The sequence below is a fragment of the Pristiophorus japonicus genome, chromosome 2 (genome assembly GCF_044704955.1).
Source record: "Pristiophorus japonicus isolate sPriJap1 chromosome 2, sPriJap1.hap1, whole genome shotgun sequence".
In the NCBI taxonomy this organism is placed as follows: Eukaryota; Metazoa; Chordata; class Chondrichthyes; family Pristiophoridae; genus Pristiophorus; species Pristiophorus japonicus.
This window is the reverse complement of record NC_091978.1, coordinates 278,471,995-278,498,406: the sequence shown is the minus strand read 5'-3', so window position 1 is coordinate 278,498,406 and position 26,412 is coordinate 278,471,995. Positions and strand designations below refer to the sequence as shown.

The 26,412-nt window shown below is 42.4% G+C and overlaps 1 protein-coding gene across 2 annotated transcripts in view; it reads left to right on the top strand.

Moving 5' to 3' along the window:
- The window catches only part of tmem131l (transmembrane 131 like), a 221,938-nt gene that overhangs the window by 126,940 nt on the left and 68,586 nt on the right, over window positions 1-26,412 (top strand). For both annotated transcript variants that reach the window (XM_070871423.1, XM_070871424.1), the window contains exons 9-16: window positions 1,660-1,813; window positions 2,201-2,259; window positions 2,688-2,796; window positions 3,150-3,255; window positions 5,228-5,375; window positions 6,335-6,505; window positions 10,258-10,318; window positions 11,829-11,946. In XM_070871423.1, the coding sequence (XP_070727524.1) occupies window positions 1,660-1,813; window positions 2,201-2,259; window positions 2,688-2,796; window positions 3,150-3,255; window positions 5,228-5,375; window positions 6,335-6,505; window positions 10,258-10,318; window positions 11,829-11,946 (926 nt within the window). The remainder of the gene's footprint in view (window positions 1-1,659; window positions 1,814-2,200; window positions 2,260-2,687; window positions 2,797-3,149; window positions 3,256-5,227; window positions 5,376-6,334; window positions 6,506-10,257; window positions 10,319-11,828; window positions 11,947-26,412) is intronic.

Sequence of the window (26,412 nt, the reverse complement as noted above, 5' to 3'; positions counted from 1 at the left end):
CAACCTCTCTGCCTCTATCTTGTCTATCCCTTTCATTATTTTAAATGTTTCTATAAGATCACCCCTCATCCTTCTGAACTCCGAGTAAAGACCCAGTCTACTCAATCTATCATCATAAGGTAACCCCCTCATCTCCATATCAGCCTAGTGAATCGTCTCTGTACCCCCTCCAAAGCTAGTATATCCTTCCTTAAGTAAGGTGACCAAAACTGCACGCAGTACTCCAGGTGCGGCCTCATCAATACCCTGTACAGTTGCAGCAGGACCTCCCTGCTTTTGTACTCCATCCCTCTCGCAATGAAGGCCAACATTCCATTCGCCTTCCTGATTACCTGCTGCACCTGCAAACTAACTTTTTGTGATTCATGCACAAGGACCCCCAGGTCCCTCTGCACCGCAGCATGTTGTAATTTCTCTCCATTCAAATAATATTCCCTTTTACTGTTTTTTTTTCCCAAGGTGGATGACCTCACATTTTCCGACATTGTATTCCATCTGCCAAACCTTAGCCCATTCGCTTAACTTATCTAAATCTCTTTGCAGCCTCTCTGTCCTCTACACAACCTGCTTTTCCACTAATCTTAGTGTCATCTGCAAATTTTGTTACACTACACTCTGTCCCCTCTTCCAGGTCATCTATGTATATTGTAAACAGTTGTGGTCCCAGCACCGATCCCTGTGGCACACCACTAACCACCGATTTCCAACCCGAAAAGGACCCATTTATCCCGACTCTCTGCTTTCTGTTAACCAGCCAATTCTCGATCCATGCTAATACATTTCGTCTGACTCCGCGTACCTTTATCTTCTGCAGTAACCTTTTGTGTGGCATCTTATCGAATGCCTTTTGGAAATCTAAATACACCACATCCATCGGTACACCTCTATCCACCATGCTCGTTATATCCTCAAAAGAATTCCAGTAAATTAGTTAAACATGATTCCCCTTCATGAATCCATGTTGCGTCTGCTTGATTGCACTATTCCTATTTAGATGTCCCGCTATTTCTTAATAGTTTCAAGCATTTTCCCCACTACAGATGTTAAACTAACCGGCCTATAGTTACCTGCCTTTTGTCTGCCCCCTTTTTTAAACAGAGGCATTACATTAGCTGCTTTCCAATCTGCTGGTACCTCCCCAGAGTTCAGAGAATTTTGGTAGATTATAACGACTGCATCTGCTATAACTTCCGCCATCTCTTTTAATACCCTGGGATGCATTTCATCAGGACCAGGGGACTTGTCTACCTTGAGTCCCATTAGCCTGTCCAGCACTACCCCCCTAGTGATAGTGATTATCTCAAGGTCCTCCCTTTCCACATTCCTGTGACCAGCAATTTTTGGCATGGTTTTGTGTCTTCCACTGTTAAGACCGAAGCAAAATAATTGTTTACGGTCTCGGCTGTTGTGTGAATTCTATTAAACACCAAATCGAAATTCTCCAAGAAGGGTTTGCATTTGTAGGAGCAAGTTGCTTTGAGTTGATACTAATTGGCTGAATATTAAATTTGCATGTTTTGAACATTATGCTAACTCCCTATCTTGTCTTCTCCATTTGTTTGACCTTGTGGTAACTAATAAATCTTATGTGTTTATGTTTTGATATTTTGAAATCGTAGATTACTTTTCACTGATTTAAGCCTTTACTGTTTGTTACAGAAATATTGCTTGTTGAGGAATAAAAAGCTTGTATTGTACGTCAAGCTCTCTCTCAACACAGAAGAATGCTATAATGAATTTGAAAAAATAGAGAGCTATTTATTAGAAAATATTTTTGTACTTTATATGCCAGTTATCAAAGAAAGTACCTCAGGTGAGTTTGTTTATCTTGCCTGTCTTTCCCTGCCTCCCTCCACGTCCCTATCCAAGAAAGCTGCAGCCCACATACAATAAATTTTACGTGAAGTAGTTGAAGATTTTTTTTCTTCTAATATAAATTTTGTTGCAGTACATATGCCATGGTCATTCTAACTTGAATATTAAAATAAAAGTTAGTCACTTCTATAGCCAAATTTTACAAGATTTAGCCTTTGACATTTAAGCGTTACCTTTATATATAATTTTCAGTGCTTATAAAAACTCACTGCATCTCAAAAATAATTCTATGAAGCGCTTGGAGATTTTCTCAGGCACAAGATGCTTCTGTCAATGTAAGTCTTCTAAAGTACTTTGTAGTAACTTTTATTTTCCTTTTTTGCAGGTGAACGAATAAATATTGTGTACTTTTTGCATTCAGGGAGCAAATCTTTATATATTCAGGTACGTTTTTAGAAATACTTTTGTAATGGCAATATTCAAGTTTTACTTAATTTTCAAGCTGTAGTTTATATTGTCTAATAGGAAAACCCAGTTTGCTTTGCAACGGTAGAATTTATTTTGAATCGGGTTTTATGGAAGTGTGTGCTGTGGAAAACAGAAGCCCAGTTATATGTTGTTACAACTCCCATTTACTACTATAAATTAGCTAATTGTTACTGTCTGAATATCCCAACTGTGGTAAATTACTTTCTAAAGATTTCAGCTCTGTAATGATGCGGTATTGCACCTGTGCCCACACTATAGTTTTGCTCGTTAGCTCCTGAAGTTAGTTAATTCTCGTAAATCATATATACTTGCCCGCTGGCTATACTTACGATACCTGTCAAGTACAAACCTTAAATGGACATGATTTTTTTAATCCCTTACAGAATATTCATCTTCTGTCAAGAGCTGACACAGTTACTGTTGAATTTGATCCAATGCTGCTGGAGACATCTGTGACCAATTTGACAAAGGTTGCTTCTATTATTTGTAAAGGTATGTATTTTAATGCTTAGGCACTGACTGAAATGGCCATTAAATGTAAATTTCCTGGCAAAGCTATGTAATCTCTAGTGTTTATGGGGTAGATGGGCTGGGATGGGGAGGTGGTTGAAACTGGCTATTTTTATCTTTTTAAAAAGAAAATGTCGAAAGATCACTCACAACAAAGCATAATTCTCACTCGTGGTTTGAAGGTTGTCATAAACTAAAGTGCTACTTAAAGCAGCAGATTTCATAATATGTTGGTTCAAATCTTATGCCTTATGGAGTTTAAGCTGTGGATTCTGTATATATGTAAGATGTAAACATTTAGTACTCTTGACGAATGCTCGCACTTTATTTTTCAGCAACTCCTATGCCTGTTGATGTGGAAAATTGTTCGGGTGAGATGATGTATGTAGTAAAAGGCAGCTTAGCACTGAAAGCATCTCCTACACTGCAGCTAACAGAAGGGTGAGTTCACTGAGCAGTGAAATGTTCAAATCTCTTGTCTATTGATTTCTGTCATATAATACATGGTTTAAATTTGAAACTGAAACCCAATTTAATGCATACAATTTTTAGTTCAATAGCTTGTCATGGTTTTGTAAATCATAAGTTTTTTAAAGTGGCATTATTTACTCTAGGTTCACGGGGTTATATTCTAAAGTATTTCTTGGGTTACAAGATTAACCTATGAGTAATATTGAACTAGAGGTTCTTTGGGGGAGTGGGGGGCTAGTGTGAAAGGGGCTGGCGGTATGGTCAATTTTATGCTTCTCTCAGAAAATCCTGTTGGCATGAGATTTTAGGAATTTTGCAGGACATTCCTTCCCCCTCCCCCACCCCCCCCCCTTTGAAACATTTGAAAACTGTTAGTCTCATTGACTTGCATTTGCCGTCTTTCAGATGAGACGTTAAACCGAGGCCTTGTCTGCCCTCTCAGGTGGACGTAAAAGATTTTGTTATCCCCAGTGTCCTGGCCAATATTTATCCCTCAATCAATATCACAAAAACAGACTATCTAATCATTATCCCATTGCTGCTTGTGGGAGTTTGCTGAGAACAAATTGACCTACATTACAACAGTGACTACACTTCAAAAGTACTTAATTTAGCTGTAAAGTGCTTTGGGACATCCTGAGGTCGTGAAAGGCGCTATATAAATCCAAGTGTTTCTTTGCCATATTTTCTGAAAAGAATCAAAATCCTTTTGCATTGATTGAATAATTTCTCATTCTTTACTCTGCCTTCACTTTTAGTATCCTCTGCAAACTTGGAAATCCTGTTTCCATAGCCATATCCCAGTGTGATGTGACGTTTCCTGCTCATAAGCTCTTCCCAGCTCCTTTTATTTTAGTGAAGGGAGTACTCTCGTAAAGCCCAATAATCAGACTTCTCGAAAAACTTGATCATAGGTGTGCATTTTTCAGATAACTGCCAGATGATAAGTCTATTAAAGGGTAGTATTCCTTAAATTTTATGAAACAAGGTTTGATGATTATTACGCACAAATTCTGATTTCATGTTCACGAAGTCTGAAACTACTTTGGAGTATGCTTAACCACAACAACTTGTATTTATATAGTGCCTTTAATGTAGTAAAACATCCTAAGATGCTTCACAGGAGTGTAATTGGACAAAATATTGACACCGAGCCAAGTAGGAGACATTAGGACAGGTGACCAAAAGCTTGGTAAAGAGCTAGGTTTTAAGGAGCATCTTAACAGAGGAGAGATCGGTGGAGAGGTTTAGGGAGGGAATTCCTAAGAAGCTACCATCCATATTGGAAATTTCAGGCAGTTCAGGGTCATGAAATTTCACAAATTGGCATTGTTTCCATATTGTACATGTAAAATAGCCTTTTGTAATCCCACTGGTGTTGAATATTGAGATATAACAATTTCTAGCCAGATCCTGATTTTCCAGATTTTGTCTTCAATTTGTCCAGATCGCAAGGCCCTAGAGAGGTTGCAGAAGGGGTTCACTAAAGTGATACCAGGGATTAGAGGCTTGTATTATGAGCAAAGTTTAGAGAAATTAGAGCTATTATCATTAAAACAGCAAAAGTTAAAAGGAGATATAACACACGTTCAATATCATGAAGAGGTTCTATGAGGTAAGTAGGGGAAAAACAACTATTGCCACCAGTTGGCAAATCGGTAACTAGAGGGCAAAGAATTAAATATGGTCACAAAGGAAGAGGTTTGGTAAAAGGTTTTAAGACAGAGGGTGGTTAGTACATGGGATATCCTGCCAGAAACTGTGGTGTAAGCAAAATACATAATGCCTTTCAAAAGGGAGTGGATAAATATTTGTAAATAAGTGAACGGGATTAATTGTTAATTGGATAGCTTAGAGCCGGGACTGCTCTGATGGGTCAAATGGCCGCCTCCTGTACTGTAAAATTCTCTCCTGATATTTACTGTCTTTCTACTTCATTTAGAAACCTTGGAGATGACTTTTCAAGCACATTTCAAGTCAAGCCAGGGCACGGATCAGAATTCTGGACAGTCTGGTTTACAAATCACTTCAAGTTCAAAGTCCTGATAAGCAATGTTTATGTACTTGATGAAGCAGCACACTTGTTGACAGTAAAGTTGCTTTAATTTTCTGATTTCTGTGTAAACTGCTGAAGGTGCTAAAATTCATTTGATGTGAATGTAGCTGCATTGTTCTTCAGAATAGTGATTGTTGAGCAGATGTGCTGTACATGTGACACGGTATTGAATTTACAGCCTACCTTCTTTAGAATGTTGCTGGGAGTCTAAAGAAAGGATTTGAACATTTGGGTACATGCAATTTTGCTTGAGCACATTCCCTGCACCTGAATGGTGAGGCCCAAGGCTCCTTCAGTATTGGGCCTTAGGCCTCATTTCAATTCAGCGAGGTGATAACCCATTAGTGAAGAGGAGTGCAAGATCGGTCTGCTGCTAACGTTGCAGCAACCCTCAGGGAAGTGAGTCCCAGGGTCGGGGGTTCGAGGTGGTGAGAGGCCAGGAGCAGCTGCAATGGAGGTGGGGCTTGGTGGCGGCTATCAGTTCCTTTTTAATGTGGTGTTGGGAGGAGCACTTCTCCTGGCTCCATAATCAATTAAGTTACTTATCCTGGTAGAGCCCAGCAGGCAATTCCTCGGCCTGGTTTCCCTATGGCACTGGCTGTCTGGGGCAAATCAATCTTGGAGAGGAGGCCTCAAATAAGCATTGGGCCCCTTATTTGTATATGCAAGGGTCCTAATGCTTGTTTCAGGCTTGAATAAAGGACACATTTTTTGTCCTTGTCCAATACGGTAGGTGGCACACGCCTGACCAGAAATGTACGCACACTTCCCACACACCACGTTGGGACCTTGATAATCAAGTAGTGCCCAAAATACAGGTGCTGCATGGAACAATTTCAAGGTCACTCTTTTTGGAAAAGTATGAAAAATGTGTTTTTTTTTTACAGCAAAACAAAAAGTTACAAACAATATTAAAGCTAACAAAATATCAGGCTAGTGATGTGAAATATAAATGTGTTGCTGTCAACTCATCAGGTATTTAATATTTTTCAGATTCAAAATTTTACTGGTCCAGTGACACTCTTCCCAGGTTGCTGGCACGTCTTATCACTACAGTTTAAAGCTGGGAGAACACCTGTAACCTTAAACACGCACCTGCTAATAGTAACCGGGGAAGGATTAACATTTAAGCTCCCTTTACAGCTCGGCTCAATTCACATGCAGGTACATATTCAACGTTTGACCATCTGTAAATCATTTAATCCGAATGACAATTTGTAGCATGCTTATATTACAGATTTTATCATGTATAAATCAGAATAGCTTTTCATTTAAAGTTTATCCTGAAAAATAATGCAGCTGTACTTTCTGCATTTTGTTCAAAGCACACCATTAAGATAAAGGAACACATTCTTTATTGTTGTGGTATACTTGAATTTAAAACGTTTCCCAGGCTAACACTCCTACATCAATGAGTTTGGCCACTCTCAATCCAATTCTTTGGGCACGGATCAAATAGTGCAAAGCTGCTAACTTGGCAAGCTCATTCTCCTGCCACAGGCTGGCCTATTCCAGAAAATGGAAAATTGTCATACTGATGCAGTAAGATGGCAGAGGTTGGAACTGAGGGACAATATTGGGGCAAAGCAGGAGGAGTTTTACTCTGCAGCTAACTGCTCAGGTATCCAGTGAAACTTGGTGTCTGCATTGGATGTCTAAATTGGACTATGCGCTACGCTCCAGTGCCAACATCCCTCAACACAATGAAGACAATGTTTGAAAATAGGGTTTGCTAAACAAATGTTGAGGGGGAAAACTGTAGTAGTCCAAGAGGCATCTATGCAATACTGTCACAATGTCCCTTTTTAAACAAGAAACATTTTATTTTGAACATCTGTTTATTTGTCAAAACTTGCATATCTGGAAGAAATGCTATTGCAGGATTTTATGGGATTAAAGCAGTAGAACATAGGGTGTTGCCAAACAAGAAAAGAATTGCCTGGATAGAAATTTAGCAGCATGGGCAAGAGCTCTCCATTCATAGAAACATAGAAAATAGGTGCAGGAGTAGCTGTAAGGGCCACATCTAGCTCCCTTTTGTATATATCTAATGAATTGGCCTCGGCAACTTTCTGTGGTAGAGAATTCCACAGGTTCACAATTCTCTGAGTGAAGAAGTTTCTCCTCATCTCAGTCCTTAAATGGCTTACCCCTTACCCTTAGACTGTGACCCCTGGTTCTGGACTATCCCAACATCGGGAACATTCTTCCTGCATCTAACCTGTCCAATCCCATCAGAATTTTATGTTTCTATGAAATCTCCTCTCATTCTTCCAAATTCCAGTGAAAATAAGCCTAGTTGATCCAGTCTGTCTTCATATGTCAGTCCTGCCATCCCGGAAATCAGTCTGGTGAACCTTCGCTGCACTCCCTCAATAGCAAGAATGTCCTTCCTCAGATTAGGAGACCAAAACTGTACACAATATTCCAGATGTGGCCTCACCAAGGCCCTGTACAACTGCAGTAAGACCACCCTGCTCCTATGCTCAAATCCACTCGCTATGAAGGCCAACATGCCATTTGCCTTCTTTACTGCCTGCTGTACCTGCATGCTTTCAGTGTGATCGCACACCAAGAAATTTTAATACTCTTGATTGCTTGGACTGTAGTAGTAGTGAGCATTGGATGGCAGCTGTGATAAACACAAGCCATTTGGAAATTGAACCAAATACATCAGAATCTTCTAATTTAACAGGAATTAGGAACAAAACATAATACAGGTATACACGTTTAATTTCAACAATCCCATGCACTCGGAATTGAGCACGCGAAATAGTCCAGATCAGAGAGAGATCGACGAGAATGCAACTCTGATTCTCCAACCTGCACTCCACTTGATCTAGGATCATGGAAGTGGTGAATTTACCGTTCTAGCTGTGTGTTTTGTTTGGTCCCTCCCCCCGAGACTCTATTTTATCACAGCTAATCACTTTCTTGCTCAGCCAGTGTTCATCTTCCTTCATCACTTTTCTACAAGTGTTATTTGAAGTTCCAGGATATATTATTTGGACATCACTGACTAATACTGCATTTCTTGAATTTACCTTTGGAAGAAATAACTTGCAATATTGCCTTATCACATCCTCAGGATGTTCCAAAGCACTTCACAGCCAATTAATTACTTTTTGAAGTGTAGTCACTGTTCTGTAGACCAACACAGCAGCTAATTTGCATACAGCAAACAGTAGTGATATAAATGACGAGCTGTTTTGGTAGCATTGGTTGGGGGATAAGTATTGACCAGATCATTGGGAGATCTTCCCTGCTTTTCTTTATAGTGCCATGGATCCTTTCGGCCCACCTGAACAGGCAGCAAGGATCTTGGTTTAACATCTCATCCAAAAGATGGCACCTTCGACAGTGCAGCACTTCGCTCAGTCCTGCAGTGAAGGGTAAACCTAGCTTATCCACTCAAGTCTGGAAAATGGATTTGAATCCACAACCCTCTGAGCCCAAGTTTCCACATGATTTGCACCTGATTTTTAGGAGCAACTGGTGGAGAACGGACTATCTTAGAAATCGCAATTCTCCACATTTTTTTTTCTGCAGTTCTAGTCAGGTAGAACAGTTCTACTTTGGAACAGAATTTTTTCTTCAAAAGGGGGCGTGTCCGGCCACTGACGCCTGATTTGAAAGTTTCCACAGTGAAAACGTACTCCAAACTAACTTAGAATGGAGCAAGTGAAGATTTTTGTAGAACTGAAAAAACCTGTTCTACACATTAAAAAATCAGGCGCAGGTTACAAATTAGACGTCCAGAACGAGATGGGGGGTGAAGGGAACTCATTAAATTCTACAATAAATCCTTATTTATACTTCTACAAATAAATCCAACCTGAATAAACATTTATAAACAAAGAAAAGATTAAATAAACCATCTTCCTACCTGTGTGAAAGTGCTTCAGCCATCGTTCATTCCCGCGGGAGGAAACCGCCGTTTGTTGCCGCGGAGGGGAGGGAGGGGAAGGAAAGGAGACAGCGGTTTGTTGCCGCGGAGGGGAGGGAGGGGAAGGAAAGGAGACAGCGGTTTGTTGCCGCCGCGGAGAGGAGGGAGGGGAAGGAGACAGCGGTTTGTTGCCGTGGAGGGGAGGGAGGGGGAGGAAACTGCCGTTTGTTGCCGTGGAGGGTGGGGAGGGGAAGGAGACAGTGAGAAGGGTAGCCTCAGTGCTGATGGCAATGTGCTTTTATTAAAAAATGTTTAAAAATTAAACAGCTACAAAGAACTACAAAAATGGCCGAGTGCCAATGTTTCCTTCACACTGCGCGTGTGCGAACGCTCCAACGCGCACGCGCAGCGTTGCCGGCAGGAAAAAAACTGCGCCGCTGGTACCCGCCCCCTCCCACTTACAATCGGTGCGAGTGTAGGCTCCGCCCTCTGGGCGCCGCGCCAAACAGACAAGGAGCTGCAAAGCGCTCGAGAATAGCGCGTTTTTTTTTTTCTGGCGCCGTTTTAGGCGCGAAAAACGGGCGCCCAGCTCGGAGGGGCGCCCATTTTTTATCCTGTGGAAACTTGGGCCCTCTGACTCAGAGGTGTGAGTACTACCACTGAGCCAAGCTACCAGAAAGTCGATCTCTTTCTCTACCCCCCCCCCCCCCCCCCCCCCATACACTATGCTCTGTTTCTGAAGCCTTGTTGTAGTGAATTGGAAATCCTGGCTTTTGTTACCTTGTTATTTTTGAAAATTACTCTCTTAACTATAAAATTATGTATCGGGTCACGCGGTCTCTTTCCATACGTTAAGTGAGTCCTTAACTACCCTCACCGATCCTCTTATTAATACTGCTGAAGGAACACCATAAGTGAAATCATGAAACATTGCTTTTAAATTATTACTTTTTAAAGATTAAAGCTGTCGCATATTTTTTTTTTCCCAAGTATGCAATCTGCTAAATTAGTTTTTCTCTTTTGTGAACAGTGGAAGGTATATTCTGATTCGGTTCTGCAGTGTGGTGTATATTGTTATCTGGGAGCAAAAGGTAAGAAGAGAACGATGTTCCTATTTTAAGTATATATTTATAATGCTTTTGGGGGGGAAATTACTTGCTTACCAACACAACTTCATTTTATTGGGCTGTTTTGCCTATACAATGTTCTTCTCTCATTTTGCCCTCGTGTTCAAACCAGCACCGTTATTGACCGATCAAATCATGCAGGCTGCTGTCATCTGGCAATTGATCCTCCAAACTCGAGGTCTGGGCATATTCCCTTATTGCAGCAGCTAACTCCAACATGCCATCCCTCATGTATCAACCACCTGCAACATTCCCTCCCTAATGTTGAGCAAAACTCTCAACTACCTGTGATATTTCCTCCCTCATGTTCAGTGATCGTGTATGCATCATCTGACATTCCCTCCCTGATGTTCACTGATATCGTTCCATTTTTTGAGATTGCTGTTACTTCTCATGACAGTCCTGCTACCTCACCCACCCCACTGATGGTGTCCAGGAGTGGTCACGTAAGGTCAATGCTCTCCCCACTCATTGCCATCATCTGAGCCACATCTGTTAGATCCTGTACCTCAGGAGAGCGCGGTCGAGCTCTCCTTCCCCCTCCTCCCCACGGATGTGGCTCGCACCCCACCACTGGGGCTTGCAGCCTCGGAAGGCGGGGTCCTGGGTATGCCTCGCTGCATCCACACCACTGGAATCCGCAGCCTCGGTAACTGGAGCCCTGGGTGTGCCTCGCTGCACCACATCACTGGGCCTTGCAGCCTCGGATGTTCGGAAACCATGTCCCACCAACACTCAAACCACTAGCCATGGAAGGGACTGGCACCTCAATGGGTGGCACCTGCACCTCCACCAAAGTCAGTAAAACAGTGGGGCCTTCAGCCATCTCCATCCCTTCCCCCTCACCCCCGTGCTCTTGGTCTGGAGGGTGGGATTGAACGATGTTCTCCTCTTCAGGCTCATCCTTGTCTGAATCATCATCTGTATCGTCAGGGTTGGCCTCCAGTTCTGCAAAATATAACAGAACACAGACAAATGGTTAGCAGCAGAGGAGGGAGCAGGGTGGGTGGCTCATATAGCGCAGGCAGCAGGCTGATTTGAAGGACCACGATGAATGATAGCACGTTGCATCAACCGAAACATAGCTCATGGCGACATCCCAGGAACCGAAGCATGGCTAGTCCGCGCTGTACTTAACATTTAGCAAAGCCAGACTGTGAGCCGCATACTTCTAAATCAAGACAATGACTCCAGATAAAGGACAGTTTAAAAAGAAAGTTTTTGTACTATTTGCTTATCCCACAAAATTGCTCTGGTTAAAACATTGCATGATGTATATTGGGTAGGTCACCTGTAATCATCTCCCTTGCAAATAGGACACACTATTTCACTGTCTGTAATGGTGAAGCATAATCACTCCTTAGACTAGGATAACAAGAAACCTCTAATATGAGGGATGCAAACGGAATTAAGTTTTATCTGGTGCTTACAGACATGATGCTCTGTTTATTAAGTTAATCCCTGTCTCTTTCAGCTGCTGTGCACTGGCACAATAGTCTTTCTCTGGAATCCTCTTCCTGGAAGATTGATTCTGAACTGGGTTTGGATTTACGACACAAGTGGCAGAAAATGAGAGAGAAAGGAGAGAACAGGTAAAACTAACAGTGCTAAAAATATAAAGAATAGTGTATACCTGGGAGCAATGGGGAAAAAAAATGTTGTACTCAGCGGGCCACAAACTCCTTTTGGTCCGTGTTTACAACAACAACTTTTACAACAATAACAGCAATCACGTAAAAGCATATATACAGTAATGCCGTATTGCTGTCCCACTGTCTCAAATCATGAGACAATCAGACTAACACTTTATTTTTTTTTTTTAAATCATTAAATTGCTGCTTTTTTGGGGTTTATAAACCTCATTTAGTGGCTTAATCTCCATCAGGTCACAGCTCTTACAAAAACTATGTTTTACATGTGTCTTATGTTAGAATTGCTCTGTCAGCTGTCCCTTCAAAGTTAATCATAACATCGCGAGGTCATTGTTTGATTAGGATATGCTAATATTGGAGATTGGTAGAGACACAGGAAGAGAGCAGGCATTGGTGATGAGATCCAACACCACCGCCAGTGCAGCCTTCGGCCACCTGAGGAAGAGAGTGTTTGAAGACTAGGCCCTCAAAACTGCCACCAAACTCATGGTCTACAGGGCTGCAGCAATACCCGCCCTCTATGGCTCAGAGACATGTACCATGTAAAGCAGACATCTCAAGTCACTGGAGAAATACCACCAACGATGTCTCCGCAAAATCCTACAAATCCCCTGGGAGGACAGATGCACCAACATCAGCGTCCTTGTCCAGGCCAACATCCCAAACATTGAAGCACTGACCACACTCCATCAGCTCCGCTGGACAGGCCAAATACTTCGCATGCCAGACACGAGACTCCCAAAGCAAGTGCTCTACTCGGAGCTCCTTCACGGCAAACAAGTCAAAGATGGGCAGCGGACACGCTACAAGGACACCCGCAAAGCCTCCCTGATAAAGTGCGACATCCCCACTGACACCTGGGAATCCCTGGCCCAAGACCGCCTTAAGTGGAGGAAGTGAATCCGAGAGGGCACTGAGCACCTCGAGTCTCAACGCAGAGAGCATGCGGAAATCAAGCGCAGACAGCGGAAAGAGCGTGCGGCAAACCAGTCCCGCCCACCCCTTCCCTCAATGACTATCTGTCCCACCTGTGACAGTGTCTGGCTCTCGTATTGGACTGTTCAGCCACCAAAGAACTCACTTCAGGAGTGGAAGCAAGTCTTCGATTCCGAGGGACTGCCTATGATGATGATGAACCATAAGGGATCAACGTGAGATGTTAATAGCAGATTGGCCAGAACAATGCTAACACATTAGCAAGGTCGATTTAACACTGCGATTATAGAGGTCATCTTATGTCCTTTTCTAAATTCTGGCTGTAAACATCAGGTTAAATTAATTAACAATCAAGCCATCAATGGCCATTATAAAAGGTCTGGAGGTTTGGTGAGAAGGTACCTCGCTTCAATAAACATTCTGGGCATCATGTGATATGACTCATTAAAGTCCAACACCGACGGAAGCCAAGCTTGATCACCTGAAAATCCATCTCTTGATCAAGCCTTTGGTCACCCAATCCTAATATCCCCATCTTTGGTTCTGTGTACATTTTGCACCTGATCATGCCTCTGAAGCACCTTGGGGTGTGTTTCACGTTAATGGTGCAATTTAAATGCAAGTTATTCTGAAATAAACAGTAAATCTGAACAGTTATACAGTAAATAGCCCTTGCCCTGCTGAATAAACCGTATCTGTAGTTATAAAACAAGCGCACTGTACCAGAATGATCTATGTGTTACTGGCCTGCAATCCACCGACTGAAGCTTGAAGTTTTGTTTTCCCTCATTTTCCCTGACTATGTATTTTACTATTCTGCTAAACTCTCATGAGCTGTTGATCTTTGACTGGTTTGGGATTCGTTTAATGCCACTCAGATGTTAGCAGCAGTCACTGCTCAGTGTGTTGGTGCAGTGCTGGACTAACTATAACTGGTAGATTTGGAGGCTGCCATGTTCTAATAAATGTGCACAACAGGTCAGGCAGAGAGGAGAGAGACATTCTATCAACTTGAGGCAAAACCCTAGGGTGACCTCGAGCTGATCCTCTAACCAGCCACTTCATGCTCTTGCACTTGCACCCCTCTTTCATGCTGTGTGTGTTTACTTCACTGCTTCCTGCTCTAAATCTAACTCTACATCTTCCCCAGAGCAAATATTGCTGGGCTCTTGCTTGCTTGTGATTGACGCTGTATCATGCAAGATGAATGAGCCTATACTCTTGAGCCCTGCTAGCTGATGCTGCTTAGCTGTGCCTACGGAAACACAATGCGGGGGGGGGGGAAAGCATTGATTGCAATCTGTAAAAATATTGCTTGTAAATACGTCTTGGTAGCCAACACATGCTGTGCTATGATGCTGCCATACCTGGTTAAGTTGCCTATGGATAGAATACCTGAGTTTACGACAAATACATGAAGGGAATCAAAGCTGCAAGGATGGGTACTAACCAGATACAGGATGGCTACTCGTGCCCTTCAATGGACCCCACAAAGTGGTGGCTTGCTATATCCAGAATGAGCCCCTCCAGGTAGCTTTGAGGTGGAGGTTGGGTGTGCTGCTCCAATTGACAACTCTTCCTTCTGTGGGCCTCTTTATCCAGCAATCGTGAAGAGTTTGGTAAAGTGCTGCTGTTCATTGAGCCCTGCCTTAGTTGTGAAATAGGTCATTGTACTTCTCCAAGCAAGAGTACAAGACATCCAGTGTGCACGTGGATGCTGAGGGAAACCCCCAGTCCTAATGTTATCAGGCCCCCAGGAGCGGGCATTAATGTGCAGGCGCAGTGTGTGATTCAGTCATTTATGCGTTTGTACAGATTTCGGGAAAAGATGGAGGTGTAGAAACCTTCAGAGGTATCCAAGTCTCCCGCTCACCCACAAAGCAACACAAACACATGGATTCAGAAACAACCCATAGGGGAATCAAAATAAACACAACCAGAGAGACCTGCAATATCTACCAACCAGGCAAAATGCACCAGCGTGTTTTGGCTCTGTTTGGCTTAGTTGGTTAATGTGCCTGTCTTATAAACCGGAGATCCTGGATTCACCTCCCAGCAGGGTCTTGCTTTAATTCATCATTTATGAATTTTAGCAACAAGGAAATAATTTCAGATGGATTGTTGGAAATTTCTACTTCATTGCGCAGATGGCTCTCGTAGAATGTGTCTAACATGTTAACGCAAGGGCACATTTTTGTTCATGGTATTTCAAAACCGATTTAAGAGAATTGGTCTGAGAAACCTACTTGAAGAGGTGGGCGATGTTCTATTTTAAAAATTGAGGCTCAGAACCTCAACATTAAGATTTTGGAAGAACAAGACAATCGAACAATAGAAAGACAGTGTCGGCGATGGGATTCAAATTTTGTCAAGCATAAAGTGTAATTTCAATCGGCCCACCTGGGTGTCCTTTTGATAAGTAACACAGAACCCACGTCTCCCAGGCCCGGTACCTGCCCGCTCCTGCGGGCCTGAAGACACTAGAAGTGGGACTGGCACTCGCGTCACTCGGAGGAAGGCCTGCTATGTTTAGTGCGCGGCATCCCTGAACTTGCTGCGCGGCCACGCAGCTTAGGGGAAACATAGCCTGGGATTTACAGTACTGTCATTCAGCTTTTGGGTTTGGATGACCTTACTCTTCTAGTTTCTGGTCACTATGCCAAGCTCAAGATTAGAATTACAGTTTTAAACTTGTTTCATAGCTTCTTTTACTATTATACAAAAGATTTGTTTTTATGTGTATTAAAAAAAAAGCAAAGATCAATCTCTGCTGGTTACCAGCAAACAGTAAAATTCACTCAAAATTTAAGTGTTCTGTAATTTCACCAGTGAGATAAAGTAGTTCAGAAATACGTTTGCCCAATTTGAAATGGGAACTGCAATCATGAATTGAGATTTTTAAAATCATTAATGTAGACTTAATTGCATTTTTAATTTTAAATAGCATCAAGAGTATGTTACTGTAACGTGAGAGTAACCGAGGTTAATGGGGTGTTGACGGGTAGCTGACCACGCCACTAGCAGAACATTTTCTATGATTTTTTGATTGAGTTTACCTACAGTGTCACTATGGAATCATCCCACTACGGAAAGTGTATTTTAAACAAAAGTCACAAATTGCAAAATAAAAATGAGATGCTGATATTTTAGTGAAATAACACTGGTGTATGATATTGTTGTGTTTTTTGGCAAATGTGGATTACTATAAAGGACAAATATATTCCCAAAATGATGAGCATAGTTAAAAATTAAAGCTGCGTTTTATTATAAAAAAGATTCCTAGCTTTTTATTCTGAGATCAGTTTTGCTTTATATTCAGATTGTGGTGATCATGTGTACTGATTTGAATTCAAGGACCAGCCTAAAAAAATACCCTCTCTTTAAAAGAAGAGAATATTGGACACCTCACATTTCTGTAGTATTTACATTTAAGCGCCACCACCACCTACTGGCTGAGATGTGGGATTGCAAAAAATGCCTCTTGGGCTTGGCATTTAATAGAGAATTTTATTTTTGTTCATAATCAGGCTTACTGATTTACAATATCTGAATCTCATTTTGTGGCTTTCCTATATGGGATTTTGGGAATAGTTCTGATATTCTACTCATTTTTCTATGCAACCTTTCAAGCAGTGACTTTGGTCAATAATGTATTAAAGTGCATCTGGATAATGGTCACATTTCAATCTCTTCTAATCGGATATCAATAAGTTCCTGGAAACTGGAGCTTGTCCCCCGTTTTCATTGTTTGCTAATTTTCTTTTTCTTTTTGTACATTAGTGGTTATTGAAGCCAATCCTGACTTCAGCCCCAGCCCCCGCCAACGCCATGGACATGTGACACATTTTGAGATGTGACATTACAGACATTGAATGCAAGACTTAATTATCAGTAATGAATTGACTGGTTTTCAAAGATAATTTTACAACAGTCTGCAATACGTTATAACCGTTACATTGAGTCAACCTCCATTCATTTCCCCCCCCCCGCCCCCTTGCAGTTTGGAAACTTCTGGGGTGTGATGGCCTGGGGCGCAAGATGTAATCTGTTTAGAGGTTCAATGGCCTACAGATGGACACGAGATGCAGAACTCTTAATTACCGATGAATTTGATGTGGCATCACAATGAACTGGAAGATGCACTGTTTTATAATGAGAGGAGCATTATACTATTTAAAAAAAAAATAAAAGCAAGTGCAAACGTGATACAAAACGGAGGCTAGAAAACAATTCTTCACCTGAAAGTGGTTAGAGATTCTTGTGTTTTGAAGCATAAATTCTTTCAGGAGAGAATTGGTTTCTTGAAAGAGGAATACTACTGAAGGGTATGGGGAGCAAGCAGGCAAATGGGATTTGACTAGGTAGCTCATGTTAAGTAAACCACCTGTGCGCACTAGATTGGCTTGTTTCTGTTCTGTAACATTCTATCTGATGCCTCAACAGCTTGAACTTTCAGGGTTTGTGCCTGAAGACTGCCCAATGTATGGATCTTTGGATTTAACAGACTTGTTTATTGAGCTTTTTTATATTGTAACTTAAATTCTGTGAACCTGGTGTCCTTGAGTCAACTCCAGGAATTTATGGTGGTAAATCAAGTAATTCAAAGCCTGGTGTTAGACTTGTATATTGCCTATAAAAATAGATTCAATAACGGTGCTGGGTTACTGAATTAAAAGAACAATATAAAAGCAGTTTTAGACTGTTCCAAGGAACAATCCTCAAAGATTGCTCCAGTCTGTGTGTTTTTATTCCAATGCTGTGAAATGTAGCCAATTTTTTGGTGGTTTCCACAGCACTTGAAAACAACACCAACCACACTTGGGTATGCAATAGTTTCAGAAGTGAAGATTTTGGAAAATGGCAGCCATTACTTTGTGACCATATTTATTGCTACTGGAGATGCCAATGCTCTTCTGGCCTGCATCCCACCTTGCACCCTCCGTAAACGTGAACTCATCCAAAGCACTGTTGCCCGTATATAACTCGTACCAAGTCTCATTCACCCATCACCCCTGTGTTCCCACCTCGATTTAAAAAAAAAAAAAAAAATTCTCATCCTTGTTTTCAAATCCCTCCACGGCCTCGCCCCTCCCTATCTCTGTAAATTCATGCAACCCTACAACCCTCCGATATTTCTATGCTCCTCCAATTCTAGCCCCTTGCACATGCCTGATTTTCAACACTCCCAACACTGGCAGTTGTACCTTCAGCTGCCTAGGCCCTAAAGTCTAGAATTCCCTTCCTAACTCTCGCTCTCTCGCTCTCTCTCTTTCCCCTCTTCTTTTTTTCTCTCTTTCTCTTTCTCTCATTTTCTCTCTTTCTCTCTCTTTTTCTCTCTCTCTCTCTCTCTCTCTCTCTCTCTCTCTCTCTCTCTCTCTCTCTCTTTTTTTCTCTCTCTCTTTCCCCCCCCCCCCCTGCCTTTTAAGGCACTCCTTAAAACCTACCTCTGACCAAATTTCCTAATATCCTTATGTGGCTCGTTGTCAACTTTTGTCTGATTACGTGCTTCTGAAATGTCTTGGGACATTTTGCTATATAATTAAAGTTGGTGGCACTCGAGGTGCTGGCAAAATCCATCTAAGTGGTTGTTTGTGCCTCTCCCTAATGCAGTTGCACCATTAAAATATATGGGGTGAGAGTGGTTGTGCCGTGTTGTACTTAATGTCAGCTGGAGGTGTTCAGGTTGGGGTGAGCGAGACGAGTAGATCACCTCAGCGATGATTTCAGGCGGTTGAAACCTTGTTTTAATTTGATTGACATTCTGGTCACACGATGGCAGTGGTGATGGGCAGCCAACCTACTTTGGAGGTCAGGATTTCCTGTGGGCAGTCTGCTAGGTATTTATAGCGTGAATTAAAAGGGAGGCTGTGTGATAGGAGGAGCGAAGAATGAGTTGAGGAGGAGCAACCTAGTCTGTGGAGATATTGATTCAGGCAATGAAGGCACAGAGGGAGGAACTTTTCCCATCTGATGTCAGGAAGACACGCAAGCAACATATGCAGCAGGCATGGAGAGAGGCCGCAGCTTCATCTCCAGGAACTGGATTCAGAGCTGGAAGTGTGTCAGTGACCTGTCTATCAGCAAGGGTGAGTATATGTTTTTCTATTTCCATTTCTCAGTATAACATCTGTCCTTAGCATTTCCACCCAACCGTGCCCCCCACCCCCACCCCACTCCAGCACTTTCCACTTCCCCATACTATATGCTTCTGCACCAACTAGCAAGCATTCAGCTGCTCATCCAGATGGAGCTTGACCATTGAGTCAAGAATGTTAGCGATGGCACTAAGCAGAGTGTTTACCTATTACTTGTATCCTTTCATTGATCTCCAGTAATCATTTATTCAAGCAGCTTGGCAACTTTATGCTGTATAATGATGCAAATCATCTGCTACTATCTAGCCTTTTATTGCTATTCTAACTTGTCAATTTCCCCTTTTTCTAGCTCCTTCTCAACATTGGAACTGGTGGAAGACGACACTCTGGAATCTTCCAGAAGAAGCATCGACACTCACACCCCATTCCTCCCAAGCACCAGCACAGAAATTAGCAAGTAAAAGGAATCTGCACTCAAATTATAGAGAAGTTGGGATGTGTTGTAAGAAAGATTACTTTATTTTTGAAATCACGAAGGCTGATACAGTTACAGCTTCCAATAGCTCCACCACGATGGTTGGTGCGATATACTCGTATACGTGGTATACAGCCTAAAGGTGCAGCAGTTATAATGGGTGACTTTAATATGCACATAGATTGGGCGAGCCAAACTGGAAGCAATACGCTGGAGGAGGATTTCCTGGAGTGCATAAGGGATGGTTTTCTAGACCAATGTGTCGAGGAACCAACTAGGGGGGAGGCCATCTTAGACTGGGTGTTGTGTAATGAGAGAGGATTAATTAGCAATCTCATTGTGCGAGGCCCCTTGGGGAAGAGTGACCATAATATGGTGGAATTCTGCATTAGGATGGAGAATGAAACAGTTAATTCAGAGACCATGGTCCAGAACTTAAAGAAGGGTAACTTTGAAGGTATGAGGCGTGAATTGGCTAGGATAGATTGGTGAATGATACTTAAAGGGTTGACTGTGGATGGGCAATGGCAGACATTTAGAGACCGCATGGATGAACTACAACAATTGTACATTCCTGTCTGGCGTAAAAATAAAAAAGGGAAGGTGGCTCAACCGTGGCTATCAAGGGAAATCAGGGATAGTATTAAAGCCAAGGAAGTGGCATACAAATTGGCCAGAAATAGCAGTGAACCCGGGGACTGGGAGAAATTTAGAACTCAGCAGAGGAGGACAAAGGGTTTGATTAGGGCAGGGAAAATGGAGTACGAGAAGAAGCTTGCAGGGAATATTAAGGCGGATTGCAAAAGTTTCTATAGGTATGTAAAGAGAAAAAGGTTAGTAAAGACAAACGTAGGTCCCCTGCAGTCAGAATCAGGGGAAGTCATAAACTGGGAACAAAGAAATGGCAGACCAGTTGAACAAGTACTTTGGTTCGGTATTCACTAAGGAGGACACCAACAACCTTCCGGATATAAAAGGGGTCAGAGGGTCTAGTAAGGAGGAGGAACTGAGGGAAATCTTTATTAGTCGGGAAATTGTGTTGGGGAAATTGATGGGATTGAAGGCCGATAAATCCCCAGGGCCTGATGGACTGCATCCCAGAGTACTTAAGGAGGTGGCCTTGGAAATAGTGGATGCATTGACAGTCATTTTCCAACATTCCATTGACTCTGGATCAGTTCCTATGGAGTGGAGGGTAGCCAATGTAACCCCACTTTTTAAAAAAGGAGGGAGAGAGAAAACAGGGAATTATAGACCGGTCAGCCTGACCTCAGTAGTGGGTAAAATGATGGAATCAATTATTAAGGATGTCATAGCAGTGCATTTGGAAAATGGTGACATGATAGATCCAAATCAGCATGGATTTGTGAAAGGGAAATCATGCTTGACAAACCTTCTGGAATTTTTTGAGGATGTTTCCAGTAAAGTGGACAAGGGAGAACCAGTTGATGTGCTATATTTGGACTTTCAGAAGGCTTTCGACAAGGTCCCACACAAGAGATTAATGTGCAAAGTTAAAGCACATGGGATTGGGGGTAGTGTGCTGACATGGATTGAGAACTGGTTGTCAGACAGGAAGCAAAGAGTAGGAGTAAATGGGTACTTTTCAGAATGGCAGGCAGTGACTAGTGGGGTACCGCAAGGTTCTGTGCTGGGGCCCCAGCTGTTTCCATTGTACATTAATGATTTAGACAAGGGGATTAAATGTAGTATCTCCAAATTTGTGGATGACACTAAGTTGGGTGGCAGTGTGAGCTGCGAGGAGGATGCTATGAGGCTGCAGAGTGACTTGGATAGGTTAGGTGAGTGGGCAAATGCATGGCAGATGAAGTATAATGTGGATAAATGTGAGGTTATCCACTTTGGTGGTAAAAACAGAGAGACAGACTATTATCTGAATGGTGACAGATTAAGAAAAGGGGAGGTGCAACGAGACCTGGGTGTCATGGTACATCAGTCATTGAAGGTTGGCATGCAGGTACAGCAGGCGGTTAAGAAAGCAAATGGCATGTTGGCCTTCATAGCGAGGGGATTTGAGTACAGGGGCAGGGAGGTGTTGCTACAGTTGTACAGGGCCTTGGTGAGGCCACACCTGGAGTATTGTGTACAGTTTTGGTCTCCTAACTTGAGGAAGGACATTCTTGCTATTGAGGGAGTGCAGCGAAGATTCACCAGACTGATTCCCGGGAAGATGGGACTGACCTATCAAGAAAGACTGAATCAACTGGGCTTGTATTCACTGGAGTTCAGAAGAATGAGAGGGGACCTCATAGAAACGTTTAAAATTCTGACAGGTTTAGACAGGTTAGATGCAGGAAGAATGTTCCCAATGTTGGGGAAGTCCAGAACCAGGGGTCACAGTCTAAGGATAAGGGGTAAGCCATTTAGGACCGAGATGAGGAGAAACTTCTTCACCCAGAGAGTGGTGAACGTGTGGAATTCTCTACCACAGAAAGTAGTTGAGGCCAATTCACTAAATATATTCAAAAGGGAGTTAGATGAAGTCCTTACTACTCGGGGGATCAAGGGGTATGGCGAGAAAGCAGAAAGGGGGTACTGAAGTGCATGTTCAGCCATGAACTCATTGAATGGCAGTGCAGGCTCGAAGGGCTGAATGGCCTACTCCTGCACCTATTTTCTATGTAAACAATGACTTGTACCCAAGTAGTGCTGTTTAGTAATCTATCTAAATTAGCTATTGCTTCAGCATAGTAATTCACCTTGTTATATCAATTTTTTTTTAATTAACCATTTTTCTTCACAACTTCAGCATGGCTAGGTCAATTCCCCTTGCCTGCATGATCTAATCTTTATTAGAATACATCTCGCAGTCTCTCCACTCAGTCTGTGCTGAGCTAGCTGATTTGTATTCGAGGCAGCAATTGGGGTGCTACAGCTAGTTTTGGCTCCTGTGAGCTAGGACAAGACCAGATTAACATTCCTGTTCCTTATTGTTCAGCGATTCCTGCTGGAAAGTGAAAGCCAGGGAAGGACAGGATTCCATTTGCGGATGCCTTCTCTGCTTGAATACCTCACTGACTCTCCGTGTCTAGGACAGTTTACACACAGTGCCACCTTTTACAACCCCTGCCCTATTTTATCATTGTAGGTAAGTTTAAATTTAATATAGTTTCTTGGCTCATGCCACTTCCCAGACGGAGAGACGTGTAAGCATTTTTTTTTGTTATTGTAGTGAGGTGCAGGAGTGTGAAGCCTCCGGGCAAAATGGGGGAGGGTGAGATCGGAGCAGGAACTGGGCGATAAGTGCAGCACTGATTTGAGGACTGCTATCGCTCTATTCCCATTGGAAGGACCAGTGTTACAATTGGCCCTCATATTTCAGTTTCGTTTAAAGATCAAGTTTGCTTGTTTTGGTTTTGGTTTCTAGGCCACTAATGCATAGCTTTGTATTGGGATAATTGATTGTGCCTGCTGTGCTGTTAATTCATTTGTGTGAGAAACTTCACAGGATCATGCTGAGCCCAGCATTCCCTTTATATTCTGTATTGAGTTAAAATGAAATATTATAGTATGCTATATAAAATTGTATTATAGCATAGGGACAGGAGCAGGCCATTCAGCCCTCTAAACCTGTTCAGCCATTCAATTAGTTGCTTGTTGATCTGTACCTCAACTCTCATTGACCGCCTGTTGATCCATATCACTTGATCTGCTTATCTAATAAAAAAAATCTATCGATCTCAGTCTTGAACAGTTCAATTGATTCAGCATTCACAGCCTTTGAGGGAGAGAATTACAGATTTGCACGACCCTTTTGTGTGAAAGGGTGCTTTGCGATTACACTCCTGAATGGACTAGCTCTAATTTTGCAATTGTGCCCCCTTGTTCTGGATTCCTCCACCAAAGTAAATAGCTTCTCTCTCTACCATATCTAATCCTTTAATGATTTCAAACACTTCAATTAAATCTCCCCTCAACCTTCTAAACTGAAGGGATTGCAAATCATGTTTATGCAACCTGTCCTCATAATTTAACCCTTTAAGTCATTCTGGTGAATCTGTGCTGTATCCCAATGGGGTCTGAACAAGGCTCTGTACAACTGCAGCATTATTTCCATACCTCTGATAAAGGCTAACATTCCATGTATTTTTTTTGATTACATTTAGTACCTGTGCTGTAGCTTTTACTAATTGTGTACCTGGGCATCCAAATCCTTTGCTTTCCACAGTTCCTAGTTCCCCACCATGAAGAAAATATTCAGTTTTTTCTTTGATCCAAATTGGATGACCTTGCACGTACGCACATTGAAATGCATCTGCCACACTTCTATCCACTTAACATAATCTGTCTATGTCCATTTGTAACATCCCTCTGCATGGCAGCATTTTGTAGTCTCCATTTAAATAATTTGCTTTTTTATTCTTCCTACCAAAGTGGATAACCTCACATTATACTCCATCTGCCAAATCTTTGCACATGCACTTAACCTATCTATATAGCCCTTAGTGTCCTCTTCCACAACTTGCTTTCCCACCTATCTTTATCAGCAAACTTGGCTGCATTACACTCGGTCCTTTCATCCAAGTCATTAATATAGATACTGTAGTAAATAGTTGAGGCCCCAACTATTTACTTATTAATACCTAAATGCGACTGTTAATTGGAGGGGATAAAACAAATGAAAGTACCTTCAATTCCTGCGTCATGAGAGAACTCCGGGCACTTCAGATGATCTAGGTGACCAAATGTGCAGACAATGCCTTCAGCTCGAACTCGGGGTTTCTGAGCATGAGCAGCGGCTGGAATCACTGCCTGGCATAGGGAAGGCTGAAAATTTCCTGGATCGTATGTTTCAGTTGCTGGTCACTCCACAGCCACACCATGCTCAGGACAGTAAGTGATTGGCCAACTGGCAGGGTAGGACAAGGCAGGCAGTGCTGGAATCCTCCGGGAGTGTGGTGCTCATTGGCCGGTTTTAAGTATTGACAACATCTCGAAGGAGTGCTGTCTGGAGCATGGTACAGAGGGGAGGGGTACAGCAAAGTGCAGGAATGCAATGGTTATAGGGGATTCAATAGTCAGGGGGACAGACAGGCATTTCTACAACCACCAACGGGAGTCCTGAATGGTCTGTTGCCTCCCTGGTGCCGGGGTAAAGGACATCACTGAGGTGCAAAGCATTTCTGGGAGGGGAAGGGGAACAGCTGGAAGTAGTTGTCCATGTGGGAACCAATGACATAGAAGGGAAAGGGTTGAGGTCCTGCAATCAGAGTTTCAGGAACTAGGGAGGAAGTTTTAAAAAGCACGGCCTCAAAGGTAGTAATCTCTGGATTACTCCCAGTGCCATGTGCAAGTGAGTATAGGAATAGTAGGATAAAACAGGTTAACTGGTGACACGAGACTAGTTCTGGGGCAGGAGGGACCTATTTAAGATGGATGGGTTGCACCTCAACAGAGACCAATCTCCTCGTGGGCAGGTTAACTAGTGCTGTGGAGGAGGGTTTAAACTAATTTGGCAGGGAGATGGGCACCAGGATGAAACATTTGAGGAGAGAAATGGGACTGGGAGTCATGAATAGCATTAGAGCACAGAATAGTTCAGAAATAGGAAGGCTCAGACTGGGCAAGTGCAAGGCAGTCTAAGTTGGGTTTGGAGTGCATGTGCATAAATGCATGGAGCATGGTAAATAAGGTTGGTAAGCTGCAGGCACAAATCACCACATAGTGGCAATAATAGATATCTAGCTCAAAGAAGGGGAGGTTTGGGAACCTAATATTCCTGACTATAAGGTATTGGGGAAGGGGGAAAAAAATGAGTGGGTGGCAGTTTTGATCAAAAACTATTATAGCTCTGGAAAGGGATGATATGATGTATTTGAGGATGTATTTGGTTAGAATTAAAGAACAAAAGAGGAACAATTGTGCTGCTGGGTATATACTATAGGCCACCAAATAGTGGGAAGGAGATAAAGGAGCAAATTTGCAGTCAGATTAAAGAAATATGCAAGAACTATAGAGCAGTGATAATGGACATCAATTATCCTAATATAGACTGGGATAGTAACAGTGTAAAGGGCAAAAAGGAGGAGAAATTATTGAAATGCATACGAGAACTGTCTTGATCAGTATTTCCAGTCCAACGAGGAGGGAAGCGGTGCTGGATCTAGTCGGGGGAATTAAGTGTGGCAAGTGGAACATGTTTCAGTGGGAGAGCATTTGGGGAACAGTGTTTATATCATCAGGTTTAGAATAGTCATGAAAAAGGACAAGGAACAATCAAGTGTAAAAATACTTAACTGGAGGAGAGTTAATTTCAGTGAGTTAAAAAGGGATCTGGCCCAGGTGGACTGGAATCACAAATTGGTAGGCAAAACAGTAATTGAACAATGGGAGGCCTTCAAAGTGAAGATGGTTTGGGTACAGAGTTGACATGTTCTCCTGGGGGAGGAAGAATTGCATCCAAAGCAGTTGGTGACTAAAGATAATAGAAATTAAAATGAAACAGGAGAAGGATGCTTAAAATATACGGTTGCTATTACAGCGGAGAATTAAAATGAATATAGAAAGTACAGAGGAGATCTATAAGGGAAAAGGGAGAGTATGAGAATAGATTAGCAGCTAACATAAGAGAATTAAAAATCTTTTATGAACATGGATAGTAAAAGGGTGGTCAAAGGAAGGATGGGGCCAATTAGGGACCAAAATGGAGATCCTCTTGTGGAGGCAGAGGGCCTGGCTGAGGTACTGAATGAGTTCTTTGCACTTGTCTTCACTAGAGAAGAACATTTTGCTGATGTAGCGCTTATGAAATCCCAACTGTCCAGCCTTTGGCCCTCCTTTCACCATGACATTTCTGCAGCCACCGATCTGCTCAATCACACCCTCACATTTGATGCCATAGTTCCTGTTAAAACAATTACACTCTCACCCTGGCTGTTC